Below are 26,399 nucleotides of genomic sequence, written 5' to 3' on the forward strand. Positions count from 1 at the left end.
TCATGTTCTCCTACATTCGAGAACATTTACAAAATCCTCACAATATTTAATTAATTCCTATTCTAAATCACTCAAAACATTAATAATTACATTAATTTGATACATAGGAATCCAACTTCCTTGAAAACACATGACCCCCTAAGTTAACTAGAATATAATGAAATTGTTGAGCTGGATGCTCCTGCATCAACGATAGCTATCCCAGTTGACCCAGTTGATAATGACAAGTACGAGGAGGCAGTGGCGAGGGCCAAGAGCATCATCCTTGACGGGGTCAAGGACCATGTAGTACCACATATTGCCGAAAAGGACACGGCAAATGAGATGTGGGAGGCCCTAAAGAAATTGTACCAACATACTTCTGTACAGAGAAGGATGTTATTAGAAAATCAATTGCGATCATACCAGATACAGAAGGGAGAACAGATCGACCCCTTCCTCAGTCGATTGAAGGAGATCTGGGATCAGCTGACTTCCATAGGGGCCACGCCGGATCAAGAATTGATGGTGAGAACAACCCTGAACGCAGTCTCAGAAGACTAGGAGGTGTTTGTCCAGAGCATACTGGGCAGGTCGACCCTTCCAGATTGGGAGGAAATGTGGGTTGCTCTTCGCCAAGAAGAGATCAGAACGCTGAGCCAGGCGGGAAGCGCAGTGGCAAGGGAATCAGAATCAAGAAGGAGGAGGAGGTGGATGTTGCCCTAACATCTGAGGGAAAGCAGGAGAAACGGAAGAAGAAGGACCTCTCCAAGGTCAAATGCTTCCACTGTGGGGAGCTGGGTCATTATGCGACCCAGTGTCCAAGGAAGAAGAGCAAGGGAGAGGCCTCTGAGACCAAGGTTGCGCCAGCAAGGGCAGAGAAGGAAGTGGAGACAAACGATGATTGTGCCATGAGTGCACACACACCACTTGAGTGGAAGTGGGGAGACATCGAGTTGTAGTCAGACGGACTACAAGCGATGAGGGGCAGGATCCTCGAGGTACCCAGCCTCTTGGATTATACCTTGCTACGGGAGCCCCGAAGAGGAGTAGCAGTACTGGCGGATGTCAGTAGAGACGGATGCGAATGGAGCGACAGAGGGAGCTACAGTGCAAGATTCCCAGGACAGCGTGAGGCAGCAGTGCGAGAAGCACGGGAGTGTTGCACCAGTGCAAGATGGCACAGAGAGGTGTGCAACGGTGCGAGATGCATGGAATAGTTGCAGCAGCGCAGAGGTCAAAGAGGGAGCACTTGTCAGCGACAGAGGGAGCTTCAGCATCATGGGTGTCTCTAGCCTGACGGACAATGTTACTTGGGAGCGGGAGCGGAAGCGGGGAGCGGGAGCGGAAGCGGGAGCGAGAGCGACCATTTTCAGAAGCTCCCGGTTTGGGAGCGAATCCCGGAGCGATTTTTTAAAAATATATATATTTTTTATATTTTTTAATTTTTGATACATATATGTCAACAAAAACATGTAGAATGATGAAATAGACATAAAAAACATAAGAAAACATAAATTGATCATTGAACCATATCACATCAATCATCTAGAAATTATAATCGTCATCAACCTTAGTAAAATTAAAATACATATTACAACTGCAACATATTGAGTCTTATAAATCATGATTCATCAAATTCAATATTAAAGTTTCAACTTCAAGCTTTCAGAATTGAAAATTCAATAACATTTATCATCATTGATCACCAAAGTAACAAGTTGTACTTGTAAGCCAAGTTTAACCATTACAAGAAGTAATATCGAAGATATTTCTAAGTCCTAACTTCTAACTGTTAACATGATATGAAATGTTAAAAATTTATAAAATGAAACATGAATAATGAGATGAAATGAAACAACTTTAGTCTTTCACAAAGCATCATATTCATAATTCACAATCATTACCAATGAGTTATAATTGCCAAGGCCCAACTTCAAACTTCAAATTTTCATTGTCACAGTGATATAATGTTTACAAAAAATATCATAATGTCATAATGATATGAAAGAGTCAAGAGTCAAGAGTCAAGGACTCAAAACTCAACACTGAACAGTTATGAAAACTAAAGTGACAAGTCTAATAGAAACTAAAAAAGACAAGTAAACTGTAAATCTACAAGTGGCCCTTGCCACGAGAGTCTCCAGGAGTATAAGTAGGTCGTGGTGGTCTTCTAGGAGTCTCCCGCCCAGACCGACGACCAGAACTAGAGCCTCCACGCGAGGGTGTCAATGGAGGTGGCGACAGCAATGGAACAAGACTCGAGCCCCGAGAACTGCTACTGGATGGTGGAGGTGGAGGTGGCATGGCTGCTGCAGCTGCTTCAGCTTCATCCCGTACAAGCTCCTCTTCTAGTTCTTCCATATGTACAATGCCATCCTCCAAATTGTCGTCCTCAGGGTGATTGTCACAAATTTTATATGTGGGATCTTCATTAGCCCGATCACAGTAATGGCTCAACAACCTCAAGTTGTAGTGCACATAAACCAAGCTTTCTGCTCGGTTTTCGTTGAGCCTGTTTCTTTTCACATTATGTATATAACTGTAGGTGCTCCAACACCTCTCTGCAGAAGAAGAATTTACAATCTGTGAAAGAAATTTTATTGCCAATTTTCGCAAAAGTCCGTGGCCGCCATATGTTTCCCACCATGTGAGAGAATCAAATTTATCTTTGTCATCCATTGCATGGAAGTTACCATACAAACCACTGCCAGTGAAGTATCTGCCTATTTCAAGGCGCACAGCTGCACATTCCTCCCTGTCAGGCACCAACTTTTCTAATGCTTCCAGATATCCTCTAGTTACCTCTCGATCTAAATGGGGTTTGGTCCTAACACCACCCCCTGCTGCAGGTTTGCCCAACCAAGAATCTGAGTAGTATTTTGGCATAAGGATATACGCCAAGCAATGTAGTGGAAGGTTAAGCCTATTCCACCGTTCACACACACAATCGTGAATCAGTTTGTACAGGTCGGGATCTTTGTTATGAACAATGTCTTTTATTTCCCCCAACATGGTATCCATTTGCTCATACACCTCGCCAATCACTGGTTTGTCTGTATCTGCAAACCGAATCATGTTATAAATTGGCTTGGTGAAATCCAATACCTGTCTCACAGTTGTCCAAAACTGCCCATCAAGAGCGGCCTCCTCCACCGTTTCAAAACCTGCAATGTCAGCTACATTTGTAGCCCTTTCCTTTAACACCTGCCAATGTGGACTTGATACCATGCTAGCTAATGCCTCTCTTACCTTCAAAAGGCGCCTGAAGGTGAGGTAATAGCTACCAAATCTAGTCCTCGCAATCTTCAGCAACTCCAATCTCGAGTGATTGCGGAAAAGGCCATGGGTATTGCTATGATTTGTAATAAATTTTATCATTTTTTTTCCTTTCTTGTACAAATCACCAATCCATTGGTATTGTTCATTTTTGTTTTTGACAATATCATGCAACAGAAGGTTCAATGTGTGAACCAAACATCCAGACCAAAATATGTTCGGGTATTTATCCTCAATAATTGCTCCCGCTGCCTTACAATTAGGAGCATTATCAGTGATGACTTGGATGACATTGTATGGGCCAATACGCTCAATTGTTTCAAGCAATGCTTCTGCAATGTTGATAGCAGTCTTGAACTTGTCTGAGTAATCATGTGCAGCTAGAAAGATGGGACCACTAACAGACACGGCAAGAACACTTATCAATGGCTTGCCTTTTACATTTGTCCATCCATCAGATACAATGGACACCCCATTGTCAGTCCAAGAACTTGTCATTTTATTCAAAGAATGTGATATTTTTGCTTTTTCATGATCAAGGCCAACAGTTCTTGCCTTGTCATACCCAGGGCTCTTGTATCCTTTAGGGGCATCATTTATGGCAGAAACCATTTCGTGCCAATAAGGTGAGCGTAGAACATTGAATGGTATCCCACATGCATAGAGGAACCTGTAAACTTTTGAATCCACATCATTCCTACACCCCTCATCAAGGAAATCTGATATGGTTCTACGGCGTAAAGATGATGACCCTGTGCCTCCATGTCCATATCCACTACCTTGGGAGGATGCTGAAGGAGTTCTTTGTGAGCTTGGTTCAAAGAAACCCCTTGATCTTTTTGCTCTGTATTGGGCGTCCTCCTCTTCCTTTATGTATTTGGCTCTATCTGTTGTTGACACCTTGTCACAAGTTTTGATTCCTATTTGTTTCTCTCCATCCCATGGCCTTTTCCCGCAGAGGTGTCTTCTAGCACGGGTGTATGAGCCTGTGTAGTCAGTGTTGCAATGGGGGCAATGAAATTTAGTGGTTCCACCCCCTCTCCCTGTTTCAGCCCTGTGAACATATTTCCACAATGGAGTTTGGTCTTGTTTAGTTTTTTGACCCTCATGTTCACCCTCCTCCACATCCTCCTCACTGGGGTTTTCACCCATTTGACTTCCTCCGGCTTCTTCATCCACCTCTTTAGTTTCAGGCCCCCTCCGTTTCCTACTCTCCACCACCATAATAACCAGAAAGGGGACCAGGAAGAGGAAAATGCCAATAAAAATCCTCAGGTCCATCGTGTTTGATGTTTGTAGGGTTTGAGTCTTGAATCTGCAAATTAATTTAGTTTATTGGGATTAATTCATTTAATTTATTAATTTAATTTAAATTAATGATCTTTAAACTCAAACAGGTAAATGAAACTAACCAAATTAACTACCTAACCAGCTAAACTAACTAAATGATTAAGTTACTTACCTCTGCAAGTTTCCTCCTCGCTCCTTGGCACTTGCTCCTCGCTCCTCAGCTCTGGCTCCTTGCTCCTTGCTCCTTTGCTCTTCCTCAGCTCTCAAGCTCAAGCTCAATCTCATTGAAATGATTTTTTTTTGGCCCATTGGGCTTATAAACCAAAAAAAATTAGTTAAATTTTTTTGTTTTTTCGGGTCTGGCGGAATTTTTTTCCGCCGAACCGCTCCCGGTTCTTTAAAATTCGCTCCCGGAGCGTTTTTTAATGCCCGGGAGCGATCAGGGAGCGATCGCTCCCCGATCACTCCCGGGCATTAAAAAGCGCTCCAGGAGCGCGGGAGCGATCGCTCCCTGAAGCGCTCCCTCACAGACCAGGGAGCGCAAATTTTTTTACGGGAGCGCGCTCCCGAAAATCGCTCCCGTCCGGGAGCGATTTGGGGAGCGCGCTCCCGACCCGCTCCGGCCCGGAGCGCGCTTCGGGAGCGGGTTCGAGGGGGGGGGGGGTGCTCCCCCGCAACACTGCTGACGGAGATGTCAAAGTTGGGAGATCAATTACTTACCTCTCAATAACTGGGTTGCAGTGCAGCAGTTAGTAGTGACAGTGCTATGGGCAGCACGATGCAACAAGATGAAAGGTTGTTGTAGTACGGATGCAGCAGTGGCAATGGCGGGGCCATGGGTAGCAGTACAAGATGCAACAGTACAGATGATGGGCAGCAGGCCTAGCATCAGCACAGGGACAAATGCCGGATGATAAGGGTGATACTCAGTGAGGAGTATTGCTAGAGCACAGTCCTCGCTAAGAGGGAGTGTTGATTTGGGGTAGCATCGGATGTGCTCTAGCCACGAAAATTGGTGGAGAGGCTAAAGCGCATGAGATCTCCAATACCCAGAAATGGTTTGGGCAGATTCTAAACAGCTTGGGAGATATTAAAATAATTAATATTTTTAATGGAGTCCCCAAGTCTAAACTTAGGGAAAATAAAATATTAATGGGAATTAATGTTAACTGTGTTAGAAGGGTCCAAAAGTCATGGATCAAGAAAGTTAATCTTAGCCGTTGATTAGGGACTTAATCTCGGTCATTGAATTGTCAACGAGATAAGTATAAGAAGACGCTTGAGGGTCACTTGGAGAACACACCAAAAGATAAAGATTTCGACTTTCTGGGGCTGGGTTTGCTGAGAAAGTTGAGAGAGTGATCAGAGTTGCAACCGAGGGGCAGTGAATACAGAAGTAGAGAGGCAGAGATAGCACCGGGAGGATCAGCACAGTAGCTAGAGAGAGGGACGCAGAACCAGCCAAGGGTTCACGCAGAGCCAGCCAGGAGTTGCGCAGTGCCTCAGAGGGCCAGCGTGAGTGACGCAGAGGGCCAGAGGACTGACGCAGTGCCTCCAGAGGCTGACACAGGCCAAGCCAGAGTGATGTTGGGCTAACGCTGGGCCAGAGAGAGCTGACACAGTCCCTAGAGGCTGACACTGGGGTTTCGTGGGGCAGATTGGAGCTGTGGAGCTGCCAGAGTGTTTATCCGGGGTTTCAGCCGGAATATCTGCTTCCGAGTAGAGAGGTACTACTGCCGAGATTTTTCTCTGTTGGGTGAGCCGGATTTGGCACCCAGATTGTATTTTGAAACTACTTAATAAATCAAACCCTCAGATAGCTGCACCGGTTTCCCGCATTGGGTTTTTCCGGGGACATTAGTCCAAAAACAACGGTGTCACTTGTGTGCTTGTTTCTGTTTCCTTCAGTTGATGATCTGTAATGTGTTGAGCATGTACTTGTATTTATTTCCAGTATTTACATGGTAAATAACTTGTTAAGTAATTGAACAAGTAGGACGAAATAAATCAGTAAAGTACATGAAGGGTTTCTAACAGTTAGACTTAGAAATTCCAACAAATTGCTTATGTTGACCAGTCATATGCCTTGATGCTCCACTGTCGATCACCCAAATATTCTCATCTTGAAATGTGCAGTGAGTGCCGAGAATAATCCTTCATCCTTTATAGATATCTTGGTCACTTCCTTCTTAGAGGAAAATAGGAGATCCCATACTTCTTTGATGCCCTTCTTGAGATGACTTGCCAGCTTCATACACTTCTTTAGGAACTTCTTCAGTGTAGTAGAAATCGTCAATATGCCCTTAGTCAACCTTATCTCTGATACCATGTTGAGAAATCTATAGGGCAATAGTTAGGATAATTTCTCTTTTCTTGATAACTACTTGTGATGTCTTTTTACTTTTTCTTACTTATTAGCTTCTTCACTTATTATTATGTTTGTGTATCATCCAACAACTACCAAAACAAGAAGAACAATAGTACACAAGAACACAGAATGTAAGCCACAAAGCCAGGGCCAAAACTTCTCCACTTGAGAGGAAAACCTGCAAATCTTTTCTCTTCTTATAGATTCTTCAATCAACGAATTCCAAGACCCCTAGACCAAGATCAATACCCTCCAAGACCAAGTCCAACCCTTCTGGATGATGTGCTTCCTTTGTCCAAGTCAAACACAGTCAAATCTCTTCTAGTAGCACAACTTCAACCCCCAGCGTCAAAATTTCGGCCTCTACTGCAGGTCTGAAATTTTCGGCCCTCCCAACAGTTGTTGTTGCCACATGTGTGAGCTTATTTTGGCCTCCCAAGACTTCTTCAGACCTTCACTTGGCTTTCTCCTTCTTCTGGTGCTTGAGGATGACTTAATGTGACCTTAGTTGGCCTCCTTTCTCTTCTTTTCTTCAATATCGAACCTGCAGAAGAGAAACCCTAGTCCAGCAGCAGAAACCCTAGCCTTCCTTCACACGTGTGAGAGAGAGAAATAGCCCAAAAACACTTCTTCTTTGTCCTTCTCCTCCTTCGCTGCCTTCTTTTTCTTCCTTCTTCACTTGAATGAGTGAGTGATGAATGACTTCCAAGGACGTCGAGTTCCCTCCTTTATATAGGCTTCTAAAGGTGGACGTGGCTCCTCAAAATAGGTTGACTTCCCAGTTGTCAGGACGACTTGGTCTTGAAGGGTATTTTGACACTTTTAATGACAAAAATAATTTTCTTTTACAAGTTACAAAGTGCTTGATGGGGTCTTCAACTTATGACAATGACTCTTTTCACTTCTTGACCTAGGACAAACCCTAGAAGCACTCAATGGGTGCTTGACTTCTAAAATAAAAGACCTTGAGCATGAAACCCATGCTCCAAAAATAATAATAATAATTCTCTTTTATTTTACAATATACAAGAATCAAGAGTACATTTCATATTACATTTCATATTTATGAAGATCGAACCTAGTTTCACATTTTTCAACAAGATCTTCATTAGATAGGTGGCCATGTCTTCATCCTTTGATTTCCTTATTTTATATAGTTGATTTCTCCAGGAAATCTTTTGACCTTGTGTACTTATGGAGTACAACTTTACCAACTTATCATACATAGCCTTCAATGTCTTTCAAATCAGCAACAAAGGGAACTAGATGATCTTTAGTGGATTCAACAATGATCCTTTGTGCTCTCACTTCTCCCTTCTTCTACTTTGCTATCTCTTGAGTCTTCTCTTTGTCTAGTACAGCTACTTCTCCAAGGACATACTCCATAACATCATTCTTTGTGAGTGCCAAGTCAATCCTTTTCTTCCATGCCAGGAAGTTTGCTGACCCAACTAGCTTGTTGCTTTCCTTGCAAAATGTAGCCATGTAATCTATAGATTGAGACATAGAATACAATATACTACTTACTTTGTTAACCAAGAGTCCTCCTCCTTGATGATGTCTCCAACTATCTTGAAGTTTTCAAGACCTCAAAGGAGACTTCAAAGGTGTCCTAGAAAGAGGTCTTCTACGATGCCTTCAACAATGATGTCTTCAATCAGCTTCAAAGAGTGAATGATGATATCAAGATCCCTTGATGCTTCCTTTTCTTCAAGAGGATGCATAGAGAATCTTCAACAAATATTTGTCCTTCCTTCCTTTAATGAGACCTTGATGATGACGTCTTCTTTAAAAAAAGCTTGATGTGGAAGCCCTTCTTCTAGATCAATAGGTCTTCTTCTTCTTTCCTTGTGTCCTTCTACAAATGATTCCCCTTGACAAGCAAAACCTTCTTTGTATTCTTCCAGCTGCCTTCTCTTGTTCACCTTTGCTTTGATACCATGTTGGAGAATGTAATAGAGCACTTATTAAGCCAATCCCTACTTGGCCTTAATAATTGCTCGTGAACTTTATTTATCTTCTTATGTTGCTTTATTAGATCTTCTTCATCAAACAATTATCAAGTGCAAAAGCAATAAAACCAATGGACATATAAATTAGGCTCCAAGCCAGGGGAAAGCCCAAAAAATCTCCTCTTCTTATAGAACCTTCTTCAAATGAGAAAACCAAGACCAAAAGCTCCTCTAGCACGAAGTTAGACCTTCCAATTAGGTTAAAGTCCAGCCAAAACAACAAGATTCAAACCCTTCTAGAACTGCACCAAAGTCAAAATTATGGCAACCAACTTCAATATTTAGGACCTTCAGTAGGTCTGCAACTTCAGACCCTCTAATAGCTCAGAATCTTCACACGTGAGAGAGAAAACTAGGGCAAACCTTGACCAAAAACTCGATTTTCATTTCTTCTTGCTTCAACTTCTTTTCTCCTTGCCTTTCTTGACTTCCTTCTTGGATTTCGCACCCTAGATCGAACTTCTTGATTGTAGATCGAATTAGTTACCAATTGAGGTCGAGCAGCTTCTAATTTATACTCATTTGTGGAGGTCGAATAGCCCTCTTTGGACCGACTTGTCTCTAGCAACGTTGACTTGTGCTGGGAGGCTTATTTTGACTGTCTTGACTCAAAATAAATTCTTTTACATGGTACATCCCACCCATATGGGTCTTATATACATGACATTGACTCTCTTGACTCATGCCAATAAATCTTATGACATGACAAACCCTAGAAGATTGAACAACATGCTTTACCTAGAAGACCAATCAAAAGAAGCATAAAACCCATGCTTTAAAATAATAATTTTTCTTTCTTTTGTTGCTTATTACATAAGATATACATATTTACATGAGTACAGTGACAATTATGAACACTGAAACTAGTTACATTTTCCAACAACCTTAAGATCTAATGGTTGAGATTACATCTTAGCCATTCAGATCTAGGGTGGAGATCTAATATCTCATAAACCCATGAGACAACTTTTCCCCTTAGTCCCCTTTTCATTAATTACTCAAAAGGTACTCTGTAACTTCATGTTTTATAAAGTCACTTTACTTTATGACTTTATCTCTCCTAAAGTCTCATTAATTTTATCTATCATAAACTTAAATAAAGAGGGTCACATTGGGACACTCAATCCTAGGCTAGACACCAAACCTTAGGAACACTTGTCCTTGTACTCCTTTTCTAACACTATTTGTAAGGATGAAACTTCAAATGGGAATACCATTGATTCCCTAGATAACTCTTCCCTAGCTTTTCTTTCCAGCATCTAGCAAAAGAAAACAATGCATTATCCCTAGAGCAATAATCCTCTTCCTAAGTGGTTAGACAACAAAAGATGGAACTAGATTCAACCAAGTCAGACTTCTAAATTCCTTAGAATCACCTTTTCCTTCCAAGCCTTCCCCCAGGAAGTTTTGGCAGTTGGTGGTGAAAAGAATTAGCAAAAGGAAGCCAAATGGATCACCATGCATATTTCCTTAGCACTTTGCTACCAAATCTGCACTAGTGTGCTTAACATCACTCATTTGTATTGTGTCTTGTTGGGCTTTGTCAATTTCAGCAAACAGTATAATTAATAGGCTTCTTAGGTCCTTTCTTTAGGCAAAATTTGGAAGAGAAGAAAGGCTTTCACCATGTTAGTTGGAGCCTCTACTACACATCTAAGGATCAAGAAGTTTGGGTCTTAGAAATATTCAAATTAAGGATTAGCTCTCCATCTCAAATGGACTATTATGTCAATGGAGGGAGATGAATCCTAAAATCTTCAACTTTGTGATTGCATTAGTTATGTAGTGCACCATGTAAAATGCAAGTGGTAGGGTCTCATTCCCTGGAACCTCTTTATTACCTCATCCCAATCAGAACATAGGATTTATATTTGGCCAAAATCATTTGGACGGCTTAGTAAGTCATTTAATGCATTCATACAATGGAGAGGAGAGCTTTATTCTAGCCAAATATTGTTCAATAGTTGCAATGTAAAAGCTTCAAGGTTATCTAGAGATTAGTGTTCCAGAACACCCTGTGTTATGTTTCGCTAGTTTCCAATTCGGACTTCCAGCTTTCAATTTTTCACAGTTCTTCCCCCATCTATTTAATTTACATAAAGATTTTGAAGGATGCTTGAGTGAGGCATGGAGGCTATGCTTGGAGTGAGCCTTGGACTACATTATGTTATTATTTTATCAAGAGATGGATTGGTTAAGTTGAGGAGTTTGCATATGCTTTGCCATTGGTTGTGGATTGTTATTGATACCCCGTAAAAGATGTTGATGTTTATAGCTCAGGCAGGTGCTTCTGGATAGGCCTAGGTGTCTAGGCGTGCAGAAGTCGCCCAAGATCTCCTTCGACACTTTCTCTAGTGTGAGCGAGTTGCTTTTGTAACTTAACCTAGGTTTTAACTTGAGAAAAGCACATAATTATTATGTTGGCTAATTGAGCTAAAGAAACATTAAGAAAAGTAAACTATTTACTTTGGTAATTATGTTTTAATCTTAGACATTGATCTCAAGGGAAGCGAGATCTAATCTCGGTCATCAATCACTTTAGAGATTAGGGTTAAGGATTTAGCTCAATGTAAAGTTATAAAAGCAAGGCTAAGGAGAGGGAGAAGACACATCAGCAGAAGACATTGAGAGAGGCATTTCGATGGTGAGTGGAAAAGGACTTCCATTCTAGTGTGTTGGGTTCGAGAAAGGGGGAGCATCAAGGAGATCCAGATCAGCGAAGGAGGGCTTGATCAGTTGGATTAGATTTATTCATTGTCCATGTAAATTCCTCAGTTGGGCCATTATCCTTGGATGGGAGCCCAAGTAGATTCTATATAATTTTAATGAAGAACAGATTTGATTGGGCAAAAACTGTTGTCATTTTTGTGAGATTGGTTATGTTTTCGCTTCCTGATAATTAACAGTGAGAACCTAGTTGTGCATTCATTCAGTAGAACTATAATCTGCACAATCAATGGATTTGCAAGCGCTAGGTTCACAGGAAAATTAACAAGAGAAGTTCCCACCGTCTAGTTTGACTTTGTTGACTTGCTACAATTTCATGCTATTTATAGCCAAGGAGTGGAGTTTTTGCATTTAAAAATTCATATTTACATCCCAAGTGGAGCACATGAGTTGAAGATGTTGATGTTTGTCTAGACGTGCAGAGGTCATCAATGGTCATTTAAACTTAGCAATTACACTAAGTACTAAAATAATTTATTTTTATGAGAAAAAGTGAGTTAATGTAATGAAATGCAAAGATTATTTGCATTAGTGAATTAGATGACTCTCAATCATTGATCTCAAGTGATCTTGAGATCTAATCTCAACTGTCAATCACATTGGAGATTAGGGTTGTGGATTCTGTCAATAACTCAAACTTATAAAAAAGAAAGCTAGGTGAAGGGGGAAGACAGGCAATCAACACTACAGAGAAAGAGATCTCAATGACTAGGTAAAAAATGATTTTCATCCAAGTATTGGAGAAAAATAGCAAGAGAATTTGTGTAGCAAGGAATCAACCCCGAAGCAATTGTACAGTAGAAGTAGTAGGGTTGATTCACATGTGTGAGAGGTGGATGCAGTTGAGGTTGTGTAGCTCCACAAGTGTCCCGAATAACATGTGCAAGTCGCATGTGCACGTACAACAATCAACATACAAAAATTTTGAATATTATTGTAAGAGTGCTTGGAGTGCATAATCCTAAGCAATCTGAGCAATTGGAAATACAATGATAGATTAGTACTTTCTCAAGGGCCACAGGTACATTTGGAAAAAACATGGAAAGCATTGCAAGAGATTGGATCAATTGGGTAAGCAATTCCATTTCTTTTTAAGTTCAATTGTTTAAAATTCAAACTGTAAATACTTGTTTTTTTAACCGAACTTTCCATCTAAATTATTGAACACTGAAATAACTTTAGTCTTTGTCTTTGTAGCATATTGGTGGGAGTTGTTGTTTTTCCACGATACGGGCATCTAGGATAGAATCTTAAATCATTGACGCTACCAAACCAAGTATAAGAAAAATGAAAATTATTACATTGACTTGCTTCATGGGTTTCATGAGCAAGGATTTTGTTTTTGAGTCAAGACTCCCATTGAGAGTCTTTAGGATTTATTTGTCATCTAGTCATAAAATATAAGAGGCATTGTCATGTAAATGAAGTCATGTTACACTATGTAAAAAGTCATCTTATCTATGTAAAGTATCCTCCAAAGAACTTGTCACCAAACCTCTTCAAGTCGGCCTACAAACATCAATGAAATTGCCATAACAAGTCAGCCTACATCTAGCTGTCAAGTCGGCCTAAAGACCCAAAGAAGAGGGATATAAGTAGGGGAACTCGGCTTCCATTCTAAGCATCAAGTTCGAACTCAATTCTAGCGAAGAAGTGCAAAAAAGGAGGCAGTAAGAAAGGGTTTTCTCTAAGGTAAAAGGACACTCTTCTAGGGTATCAAAGGAAGAATCTTCTGGGTAAATTGAAGCAAAATCTTCTGGAGCAATGAAGTAGATTCTTCTAGGGCAGTATATTCTTCTGGGACAGCGAAGTATATTCTTCCAGGGCAACGAAGAAGGAATCTTTTGGGAGGCAGTGAATAGGTTTCTTCTTGGATAGCGAAGGAAGGAATCCTCAGTAGAGATAGAGTTTCTCTAGAAGACCTAGAGACCGAGATTTTCTAGGGCAATTACGAAGGTGCAGCATAAGAAGTAGAGACTGAGTTTCTCTAGAAGGAGCAAGAGAAGGAAGGATAAGGAAGACTAGGTTTGTGACAAGGTTCTTGAAAGAGGATACTCGAGTCAAGGGTCAGTGTCATGGTCTTGGTACTTATCAATTGAAGATCTAGAAGAAGAATTTTATCGGGTTTTCCTCTCTAGAGGTGAGAGGTTTTGGTCGTGGCTGGAGAAGCCTATATTTTGTGTCACTTGTCTTTATTTTGATAATTGTCTTGATGGAAAGAACACACTAATAAGCTAACAAAGTGAAAGATCATAAGTAAAAGAAGTTCAAGCATATCACAAGCAATTATCAAGTAGAGAAATTGTTAACATTGAATGCCCTAGATTTCTCAACATGGTATCAGAGCTAAGGTGTTGAAGACAAGAAAGGGAAGACAAAGCAAGCTGACATACAAATCAAACTTCAAAAGGGGAATCAAAGCAAGTCAAAGGTTATCAACAAGTCCAAGACCTACATCATAAGAAGGAAGCAGGAAGAAAAAGTAAAACCCTAGAAGCACTTCAGATCATCAAAGGATCATAAATCAAGCTCTCTCTCAAAAGGGTCATCCATCAACATCAAGGAGGAGGAAGCAAGCAGCAATTTGACAAGTAAGTCCATGACTATATCCGATAATATCAAAGTATCTTTTTGCAAGGAAAGCAATAAACTAGTTGGGGCTGTAAACTTCCTTGCATGGAAGAAAAGGACTGACCTCAATCTTATTGAAAATGAGGTCATGGTTCACATTAAGGGATCAATAACCCAACCTCCAAAAGAGGATACTCAAGCTCATGCTAAATACATGAAGGGAGAAGTGAGAGCTCAAAGGATTCTTATAGAATCTATAAAAGACTCTCTAATTCCATATGTATCAAAATAAGAAACTGCAAAAGCTATATATGACAAACTAGTAGAGTTATTTTCTATAAGTATCGCAGGAGAAGTAATCTCCTTAAGGCAAGAACTCTACAAGCTAAAGATATCCAAGGAAAATGGAATAGCCTCATACTTCATGAGGATATCAGAAATTCGAGATCAACTATAAGAACTAGGAGAAGTTATGTCTAACAGAGAGATGACCATAGTGGTACTAAATGCACTACCAGAAGAATGGGCAGCTTCACTTCAAGCTTATATGGGAAGAAAGAAACTACTCCATTTCAAGATTTATGGTCACTATGTAAGATCGAAGAAACCAAACTAAAAGCAAATGTTGAACAGAATCAAGCATATGCTACAATGACAAGAAGAAAGGGAAAATTTGGAAAGTTTGGTCCCTCAAGGAAAAAGAACATGGATAAGATAAGGTGCTTCAGATGTTAGGAACTTGGACACTACAAAAGAGATTGTCCTAATCGTGGTAAGGACAAGAGGAATAGAGAAGGAGCACACATTACTGAAGAAGTGCAAGAACTTGAGTCCAAGAAGCCTAAGAATGAAGAAGTAAAAGATCTCTACTATGACTGAGATGATCTTCTTCTCAAGAAGGTACTTTTCACTTGTAAATTATGGTCTTGATGCAGTTTAAAATTAGATAGGATGCATCTCATTAGAAAAATAGCATAGAAACATTAGAAGAAAGAGCTCGTGACATAGGAAGAAAGTATGTCTGGTCCAAATCCTACTAATTAGGAAGCTCTTAGAAAACCTCGTGAGTATTTATAAGAAGCAAAAAGATCATCATCGACTAGGATCATCATCAAACATTTATCGAATGAGGACATAAAATATCCTCAAGTTTCTCTGAAGGACTCACTGATAGAGAAAGGAAGAAAAAAAAATTCATTAACGAATTCCAACTTGTGGGATTCAAGGAATAATATGATGACACAACAAGGAAAGCATTTATGAATGATAAAGTCCTTTCGGATGAAGCTACAACAAGAAGTCTAGATGACTGAAGAAAAATGAGGTATATTCACATATCATATGGTTACAATATGATCTAGAGAAGAAAGGATCTCCTCCTCCTAGGTATTGCAAAAGAGCATAAGTCACACTAGATGAAATCAACATAATATATGCAACATAAGGAAGCTAACTACAATCAAGATTGGAAGCTTCTAGGAATGAAGTGTGTGAAAAGAAAGGAAGAGATCGTGATAATATACAACGATGATAGAAGGCATTCAAAGTCCAAGAAGATTTGACTAGAATATCTCCCGGAAGAAGTCGGAAAAAGATAGAGACCCTTGACACTAAACATCTGTGGGAGATGTGTCAATCTGCATGCAGGATGTCGATACTTACAGGAAGATGTCATGGTAAAAGATCATCACAAAGGTAATTCTAATTTGAAATGTACATTGAACTAACCTCTGGTTGGGCTTATGTAGAATTGAAAAAGGGAAGATTTGTGAATGACTTCCAAGCAGACCATATGGAAGGATGTAATGTTCTTCCAGAAATATGGCATGAAAGCAAAATGACGTGAAGCAAAGCTAGATGAAAAACCTGATGCATCACTTTCTGATGAGTTAGGGACATCTCTAACTCATGGACAAAAGTGATGGATGATTTGTGCCCTATATACAGAAGTTCCCAAAAGTTGAAGACTCCTTAAAATAAATTCATGACATTGGAGAAAGGAGCTCTTCATAAGTGTTCTATAGGTCTTTGGTTAAGAGGGAGCCTTAGAAGAAGTTTCTTACTTGGAAGAAACTCGGAAATTTCTAAGCCTTAAGCTTAGGTACATTCCTCTGTGATAGGAATGGGTACATCAAAGTAATAAAATGTCCTGGTATAGGAAGGAGCGATAGACATGTAGTTAAGCGCTTCACCTGAGAAGACAGAATGGAGGATTGTGTGATAATTTGGCATTCGATGCTCTAATGGGATGAGTTAGAGAATCCCATGGAAGAGTAGTTGTGGAGGACAGATATTCTTTTGGGCACTGGGGAGTCCAAGAAAGGAATAGTCCTAATGGAGCATATCCTGAGAGAACCCGGGTGGGGTATGTTCTGAGAGAGACAATGATGAGGATGTCTATAAATTATTCGTCTCGCCAACATTTTGCTCTATGGATAGAGTTGTTAGTCAAGGCCTTGCTATGGTATGATGTTATACAAATGAGTTACAAATCCGAATTCTTCTTAAGAGAAATTCTCCAAATTGAGAAAGCCCAAGGTACCATTATGAATGCCTCCCTAGTTAAGAGGGAGTGTTGAAAGTTGTAACTAGGTTTGGTCTTCATAATGACATGTAATTATGATTTTATGTAAAGAGATGTAAATAAGAAAAATGAAAATTATTATATTGACTTGCTTCATGGGTTTCATGAGCAAGGATTTTGTTTTTGAGTCAAGACTCCCATTGAGAGTCTTTAGGATTTATTTGTCATCTAGTCATAAAATATAAGAGTCATTGTCACATAACAGTGACGTCATGTTACACTATGTGAAAGTCATCTTGTCTATGTAAATTATCCTCCAAAGAACTTGTCACCAAACCTCTTCAAGTCGGCCTACAAACATTAAAGAAGTTGTCAGAACAAGTCGGCCTAAAGACCCAGAGAAGAGGGGTATAAGTAGGGGAACTCGTCCTCCATTCTAAGCATTAAGTTCAAACTCAATTCCAGCGAAGAAGTGCAGAAAGAAGTGTGAAAAAGGAGGCAGTAAGAAAGGGTTTTCTCTAAGGTAAAAGGACACTCTTCTAGGGTATCAAAGGGAAAATCTTCTAGGTAAATCGAAGCAGAATCTTCTGGAGCAACGAAGTAGATTCTTCTAGGGCAGCAGATTCTTTTGGGACAGTTAAGTAGATTCTTTTGGGGCAGCAGTATCTTTTAGCGCAACGAAAAAGGAATCTTCTGGGAGGCAGTGAATAGGTTTCTTCTGGGATAGTGAAGGAAGGAATCCTTTGTAGAGACCGAGTTTCTCTAGAAGAGATAGAGATCGAAGGCAATTGCGAAGGTGCAACATAGAAGTAGAGACTGAGTTTCTCTAGGAGCAAGAGAAGGAAGGACAAGGAAGACTAGGTTGGAGACAAGGTTCTTGAAAGAGGATACTAGAGTCAAGGGTCAGTGTCATGGTCTTGGTACTTATCAATTGAAGATCTAGAAGAAGAATTTTATCGGGTTTTCCTCCCTAGAGGGGTGAGAGGTTTTGGCCCTGGCCGGAGAAGCCTAGATTTTGTGTCACTTGTCTTTATTTTTATAATTGTCTTGATGAAAAGAACACGCTAATAATCTAACAAAGTGAAAGATCATAAGTAAAAGAAGATCAAGCATTTCACAAGCAATTATCGAGCAAAGAAATTGTTAAACATTGAATGCCCTAGATTTCTCAACAACAACAAGACTACAAGTCTAATCTATGACAAAAGTAGTAAACTGTGAATATATCTACTAACCTCTCCTCCTTCCACCATGAACAGAACATAAGCCTCCACGTGGTGGCAATGAAGAAGATGGTGAAGACGGTGGCTCTTGAAGTTGTGGCAGTGGAACTGATGAAGATGACGCCCATGTTGTTGGTGTTGAAGCATCGAACCTAGGAACCATGGGACCGAATGGGGGTGGCATCTCAACTTGATCATCATCATTCTAGATAAGAGCAACCTCCAATTGCTCTAATCGCAACACTCCATCCTACAAATTGGGCCCCTGAGGATTTTTGTCCCAAACCTTAAGGTCTTAATTAGTCTTTTCATCATCATAGTAATGGGACAACAATCGCAAGTTGTAGTGAACATAAACCAAGCCCTTTGCCCAGTCTAAACTCAACCTGTTCCTTTTAACACTGTGGATGAAAGAATAAGAGCTCCAACACCTCTCTGCAGAAGTGTTTACCACCTTTGATAGCACCCGCAATGCCAAAGTTTGTAGAAGTGGAGTAGCACCTCCATGCATGTTTCACCACTCAAGAGAAGATAAAAGCTCTCGATCTCTAATTGCATGCATGCTCCCAAATGGACCAGTGCTAAGCATATAGTTACTCATATGTTTCCGTAGCATGGGAGACTCCTCATCAGGGACTAATTTATCCAATGCTTTCATATAACCATTTAGAACCTTTGGATCTAGGTGTGGTTTTCTCTTGCACCCCCCCCCCCTTAGGTGTTGGTGTTGAAAGCCATGATGGATGATAGTATTTAGGAGTCGGAACATATGCTAAGGCATGCAATGGAATGTTTAGCATATCCCATCATTTTTCCACCTCTTCACGAATATAATTGTACAAGGTTTTATCTCTAGGCTCAACAATGTCTTTAATTTTCCCCAACATGTTATCCATTTGTTCATACACCTCCACAATTATTGACCTATCTAAATCTACAAACTTGATCATGTAATAAATTGTTTTGGTGAATTAGAAAACATATTTAATCTGTGACCAAAAGTAATTGTCAAGAATAGTGTCCTTGGCTACATTAGCACCATCTCTATCAGTGTTAATGTCTTCCCATGATTCAAAGGTAGACATATTAGTTAAAGCTTGTCTCACCTTCACTAGTCGCCTAAATGTGAGGTAATAACTTGCAAATCTTGTTTTTGCAAGTTTAAGTAACTGCAACTTGGAGTAAGTTCCATAAAATTAATTTACCCTTGTATACCCTGTGATAAATTTAATGAGTTGCTTCCCTCTCTTGTAAAGCTCATTAATCCATCCACATTCTTTATGCTTCACAATATCAAGCATCAAAAGGTTCAATGTGTGCACCAAGCACCCGAACCAAAAGATGTGTGGATGAGTTGCTCAATAATTTTTCCTGTTGCCCAACAATTTGTTGCATAACAGTGATCACTTGAACCGCATTATTAGGACCAACATCTTTGATTGATTGCAAAAGGAGATTTGCAATGTTTTGGGAAGTTGCACTGAAGGAGGAGGAGTCATGACATGTAATAAACACTGCACCACTAGTAGAAACACCAAGAACATTTATCAAATGTTGGTTTCTAACATTTTTCCACCCATCTAATACAATGGATACCCACAATCCACCCACTCATTTGTAAAACATGGCAAAGCTCTTTCAACCTTTTCTTTTTCTCTTTCTAATAACATTGTTCTAGCTTTCTCATAGTTGGGGCTCTTGTATCCTTTGGGGCTTAATTGATGGCCTTAACCATATGATGCCAATAGGGAGAGCGAAGCACATTGAATGGTACACTGCAAGCACAAAGAAACCGAACTATCTTTCCATCCACATCATCCCTCCCAACAACATTCAGGAAATGCTCTATTATTCTTCTACTTCCAGAGGTTGCAGAAGTACCATGAGGAGATGACCTACCAAATCTAGAGGTTGTACTTGATTCAGAATGAGTTTTGTGTAGCCTCCTTTATTTGGATGTATTTTCTTCTTTGTTCAGCTGAAACCTTTGGGAAAATTGTTATCCCCACGACACCCTTTTTGTCATCATTGTCCAACACCCCACAAAGATGCCTCCTCACACGAGTATATGAACCACTATATGGTTTTCCTCCATGACAACCATGAGGGCACAAAAACTTGTAGCTTCCACCACCTTTTCCCCCTTCAAGTTTGGTCACAAAATTCCACAAGGGTGTCAATGCAGCTTTCCCCTCTAGCATTTTAGTGTTCTCTTCATCCCCTTCCTCTTCAAACCATTCCTCCTCATCATACATTAGGTCACTCATATAGGGACCACTATCATGTTGTTCTTCTTCTCTTCTATTCCTACTCCCCCTTGCCATCATGAAAACCAAAAGTGGAATGATACATAGAAGCCAAAAGAACACCATTTTGGAATATGAATATAGATGGACAACCTGCAATGAAATGAGCAAGAAGAAAGAATGGGAAAGAATAGGAGAGGGAGGAGAAAAAATATAAACAACAATGACAAAAAAATGAGGGAGTTTGGGGTTTGCACTTACCTCTTTAGCTCTTGTAGATGGAAGCCCTTCTTTACTCCTCCAAGCTCCTCCTCCATTTCTCCTAGCTCCTCCTCATTCACTCCTCCAAACTGTCCTCAAGCCTCTCTTCTCCAACCTCTCTTCTCCTCTCTTCTCCAAGCTCTCCAAAAATACAAGAGTGAGGAAATGAGAAGGGGAAATGAGCTTTATCCCCATTTATCATTTCCCTAACTCAACCTAAACCCACCCCCAACTCAAGTTATGGAAAAAAAATATAAAAATTAGTTTTTTGGGTCAGCCACCGCAGAACTGCCCGTCGGGCATCAAATCCATCGTCGGATCCACGGATCAGTCCAGCACGGTTCCGAAATTCCAAGAACCGTGTTTGTTGGCCCAACCTGCAGTTCTGGATTTCTAAAACGCGGATCCGGCGATAGATCCCCCACAGATCCGTACGTGAAGCGGATCCCGATTTGGATCCAGGGGGGCGTTTCGTGCAACATTAGGCGCAACCAATTGTTGAACAAAAGACCAAATACAAATCCCATTGTGTTGGATGATATTGATCCAACTTCAAAATGGGTATTGGATACTCAACAAGCTACGTTTGATCCTAATGTTGATAATGATTCCCTAGAGTTGGGGATAGGGCGGGTGGGGGTTGATCCCAATGCAGATCTGGTAGTCAAACCAGGAGTTGAAGGAAGCAAAGCACCAAGCATGTCACATGGTGAGGGAAGCACTAGTCATGCAACTTGGCTAACTTGTGCTTCTAATTCTGCTAGGCCTAGTGTAGTTGCTACTAGCTAGTACCATAGTTTTTAAAACCGGAACCGGTGACCGGACCGGTCCACCTAATGAACCGGTTTACCGACCGGAACCGGTCTAACTGGGACTGGTTTGGTCTAAACGAACCGGTTTTAGAAAAATACATTAAATAATTATTTTTTAATGAAAAAAACTATTTTTAAGATTTAAAACCATGATTCCAAGCCAATAGAGACAAAATATGCAAAGATTGCTCATTGATATACCATGTAAAGCCTTAAAGGTGAATATATCAAAATGGCACCGAGTGCAATACATATCATCAACAAAATACATAAGCAATGAGGCTCTAAATGGCCACTAGAGTGCAAAAATAAAGCCTACAAACTATGGGGCCAGTGGCCTACTACAAGACTTCAGTCTAGACTCTACATATATGATAATAGTAATACTATAATAGTGATCAACATTATCACTTGAAGTTGAAACTTCTCATGAGTCTCAGTCATCATGATCAAACTCAGTTGGTTGAGTCTCGACTCCCAAACTGTGTAGCCATAAACTTCTCTATTGGTTCAGTGACTTGAGTCTCAAACTTCTGAAGGTATTCTGCCCTAATATGCCCTATTATTTCATTTGGTGCTCCACATGGCTTTACATGGCCTCCTATCCCAGCCAAGTGTTGCTTGAACCTGTTAATACCCCCTCCTTGAATGGATTTTTGGCAATATTTGCAGATCATTTTGCCATCAATCATATCACAATGAGCCCATGCAGTATCTTCGGCTTTTGGAGGCATGATGACTCCCTGGATGGTAGATCATAGAAGTGAGAAGTTTATAACACAAAAAAAAAATTCATGGACAGCAGACTCAAATGAGGAATTATCAAGTGCAAATCCTTACCTGGAAATGCAAACTAGCTCCCTTAGCCTCCTCTTGAAGATGGCAACTCCACTGACAGCTACACACTATCTCCAAAATAGCTCCAACTCCAACTCCAAGATGACTACTTCAGCAAAAACTCCACACTCTCAAAGCTCACAAACACTCACAAACACTCCAAATCAGTTGTGTGAGACAAATGAGAGTGAGAGGGGTCTCTTATATCTTGAAGAGGGTGTTTTTGGAGGGAAAATACCTTTACCTCCCCCCCAAAACCCCTAAACCACAAACCAGCCACGCCTTTTTCCAACATTCGATGGGCATGCCATAAACCAGCCGGTTCCGTCCTAAACCGGCCGGTTTTTACCGGTTAGGTCAAAAAATCGGGCAAGTGATGGGTTAAACAGGGTTTTTAGGCCGGTTCCGACCGGCCAGCTAGCTAACCAGCCGGTTTGACCGGTTACCGGTTTTTCAAAACGGTTTTTAAAACTATGGCTAGTACTACTACTAAGGTTGGAGCGGAGTCTAAGGAGTCCTCAAACTCTAAGCCAAATGATGTTTAGTTCCTGCTCATGATCCCATGTCTATCAGTGCTGATGAGTGATCATGCTGATCAGTGATTTGTACTATGTAGTAGGTCAGTGCCCTAGTAACTTGAGTTGTAACATTGTTTTTGGACTCTTTAGAGGCCATTGGGAGCTTCATTGATTATGTATTTTGTTGATGATATGTATTGCACTCATTGCCATTCTGGTATATGCACCCTTACATGGTATATAGATGAGCAAACTTTGCATATTTTGTCTCTAATGGTTTGGAATCATGGTTTGAAATCTTAAAAATATTTTTTCTCGTTAAAAAATATTTTGTATGTATTTGTTTCAAATCCAATTTATTAAATCCAGTTCGATCCAGTTCCAGTTCGAACCCCAGTTTGGTAGGTGGCCCTGTTCAAAACCTAGTTCCGGTTTATAAATCTATGCTTCAAACTAAAGCTTACAATAACTGTGGCAATAAGCTCATGCAATACCAGAATTAGTCTCCAGAAAGCTCTGTAACTTTCATTCCAAGTAATTTAAGGCATCTCTGATACTAGAATATAATTTTAATTTAAAGCTCTTAGGAGTTAGCTTAATAAATCAAGTTTTATATAGTGGAAAAATTGTGTGCTTTCAATTTTCTCATGCCACAGATTGATACATAAAGAAAGATGGCCACTGGCCTGCAATCATGCTGCTCTCACGCAGAAGCTGATGTTTTGGAATGCACCATGCAAAGTCTTAGCATGCTGTAATTCTGAAAAACCAAAATGTGCACCGGGGAAATTAAACATCAATTGAGATCTCTTTTAACATACCTTTTACTCTATCTTGAAATTCATTCTTCAAATCACCCAAATGTTTCCTTTTTTTAAGAATATGCTGTCTCATCCTTGCATCAAATCCTGCCTCATCCTCATCACTCCAGTCATTTGTATCAGATAATGCTTTCCCATCCTCCTCATTTAAAGCAGAATTCTTCTTAACAGTGAGTGCTTCTCTCACAGATGATTGTATTTCCTTCTTCCTTTTTGACTCTAAAGGATCCTGCAATGCATTATAAATTTTAGACTATTTAATACATTCGCCGATACAATTCATCATGCACATAAAAGTAATTCTCTAATGATAGTCAAGGCATGTGAGCGTCAAAAGGTGACAATATATTGAAACAAGAGGGGATGAAAATTCAAAAGAACTGTTCATTTTAAATCAGGATTATAGTCCTATGTCTCGCGACAATGAGTACCTCACGATGGGCAAAAAACAGGAATTTAACAAATATATACTTATTTGTAGATAAGAACATAAAGCTTCACATGATGCATAATGTGTAAGACAGAGAGTCGGGGAGGAATGCCTATCATTGACTTATTTGAGTAGTCAAGGAGGCATGCCTATCACTGACTTATAATTTGAATAGTCAAGAAGGCATGCCAATCATCGACTTATAATTTGAATAGTCAAGGAGGCATGCCCAGTTGTATCTTAAGAGGTAGGCTTGATGAATCTACTATGAGGAATATACTTCACGATTCATGAAGTTATAGCTTCTAGCCAAAAATATATCCAGAGAATACCTCCATCGCATTGACAGCCACATGACCCAATTAATCAAAGAACATCATGAAATCAGAACCCAATAGAGGAAATATACAAAAAGGGGTGGTCATAAAAGACTCTAAACTTTAGACAGATTCAATTGCAAAAAGAAGATTCAATATTTCCAGGACACCAAAACCTTATACATCGAGCAAAAGATGGGGCCAAAAGTAAAAAACTAGAATCAAAAATATACGAGAAACCCACACTTAAACAACAGGAAACTGGAAACCTTTGGTACTTTGCAGTGTATTCCATGTTTTCAACAAAAAGTTACCCAGTAAAATTTGTTTCTTCTGTTGTTAGAGATGAACAATAAATGGAATGCCAACTGCAACTTGCTTGATAGGTGAAAGCAGGCTGCTGCTAATGCCCCCACCGGGGTTCATGTCTCCTCGTCTGGCAGAAAATGTTTTGTTGCTTGTAATTGTGTTTAGATTTGGGGCCAGGTACAAGTCTTGGGTGACTAAGAGGGAACCGATACCCCCCACTTGTGCGTTATGAGCCAATCAACTCCTATTTGAATGCTGCAAGCTGACTAGATTAATTGTTATAACCCAGATTGGGAAAGGACGAACTTGGTAAATCAGGATAAAAAGAAGCCAGTCAAAAGAAATAATAGATCAAGAATCTGTCTGCTAGGATGCCACATGGTCTCCATCAATCCATTAAGACGTGACAGGCCGGCTCCTACACAGAACATCCATATTCAGTAAATTCAAAAATGTGAAACACTGAAAAGTGGTGATAATCTCATCTCACGAAAATTCTCAATTATATGATGTTACACCATGAATTTCTACACCAGCTATTTAAGTTTAGTGAACTCCAAAAAAAATAATGATACCACAAACCAATGAAATCTAAGGAGCTCCATATTCTCAATGGAATGCATGTTTATGATATAAACAATCAAATAATAAAACAAGAAACTTTGCACAACATACGTGAACTTCTATTACGTGAGTGTCAATTTGTGTAACCTGCCCTCTTAAAAAAAGAATGGAAGTGTCAACTTGAATAGTCTCCCCTCTTAAGCCCAGAGGGTTAGCTTGACTGGTTGAGGGCTGTTAATTACAAGCAGGAGGTCACATGGTCAAGTCCCCAGGCTAGCTGCTTCTATGGATATTATTGGGCCTCACTCGATGTCCCAGCCGGGTTAGGTTGCCAAAACTGCAACTGGCCAGGGTACCATCCTCGAAATGAGGCAAAGTGCCTAGAGGGTTTCCCTAGGATGTGTATTACATCGAGATAGGAAAAAAAAAAACCTCCCCTCTTGAAAGGAGACAAAAAACACAGCAGCAATTAACAACCAATGCCTGTAAACAAATCTTGAATTATGAAACATTTTAGCTAGATCATAGTGCTTAGCTTGTTCACCTAGGCTTTGAAGTCTTTCAACTAAAGTCAAGTTTTGATATAAATTCATGACCATATCAATTTAGATAATAGGCTCTATATCATAGCTAGATGAATGGGATTATACCAGTGAAACATGAATCTCCGATCACTCGCGATTAATCACAAGTCAAACTCTGCTCTTCCCTCAAACGATCCAATTCAACTATGGGCGAGTCAAACTCGCATTGACCGAGTTTGACTCATGGTCAACGCGAGTTTGACTTGCGACACCGATTAATTGTGATTTAAGCAACTTGAGTTGATTTTCAACCCTCAACTCGATGAGCACGGGTTTTAACTTTTAGGGTTCCTGCATTTTTCGTTGCGTAGTTTAGTTAGGTTAAAAATTAAAAGTCAGTCCGTAATTGACTTCTCACTGCTCAGGCCTACAACTCATACGTCAAGAAGGTAATAGAGGCATGGTTTCAGTTTCAATTTACTCCACGTAATAGAGTCGTAGTGTAATAGAGGCGTAGTGTGCAGTGTGCTCCATTATAGCTTCAGCATGTGCTTGGTCAGAGATTTCAGTAGCAAACCATTATCGTATCATTTTAGCAGCAATCAAGAGATTTCAGTTACTGCTTTTTCACTGATTAGTATGCAGTATTTTATAAAATTTTAGAAGTAGATGCTTCTGGTTCTATGTAGTCACAGGTTAGGAGTCAAGACCCAGTACTTTGGATCATGTTTGGACTCATAACATATATGAGATACTTATTCATTCATGATATCTTGGACATCTATTG

General features: G+C 40.1%; 1 protein-coding gene across 1 annotated transcript in view; it reads right to left on the reverse strand.

The window, feature by feature from the left end:
- LOC149191319 (Cyclophilin-like peptidyl-prolyl cis-trans isomerase family protein) overlaps nt 1-26,399 on the reverse strand; it is a 247,911-nt gene that overhangs the window by 100,039 nt on the left and 121,473 nt on the right. Inside the window, exon 6 of the mRNA XM_089404169.1 lies at nt 23,469-23,697. Coding sequence (XP_089260295.1) covers nt 23,469-23,697 — 229 coding nt within the window. The remainder of the gene's footprint in view (nt 1-23,468; nt 23,698-26,399) is intronic.

The sequence above is a fragment of the Pinus tabuliformis genome, chromosome 2_2, assembly GCF_031772625.1.
Source record: "Pinus tabuliformis cultivar Carrire ecotype Pingquan chromosome 2_2, CPIR1, whole genome shotgun sequence".
In the NCBI taxonomy this organism is placed as follows: domain Eukaryota; kingdom Viridiplantae; phylum Streptophyta; class Pinopsida; order Pinales; family Pinaceae; genus Pinus; species Pinus tabuliformis.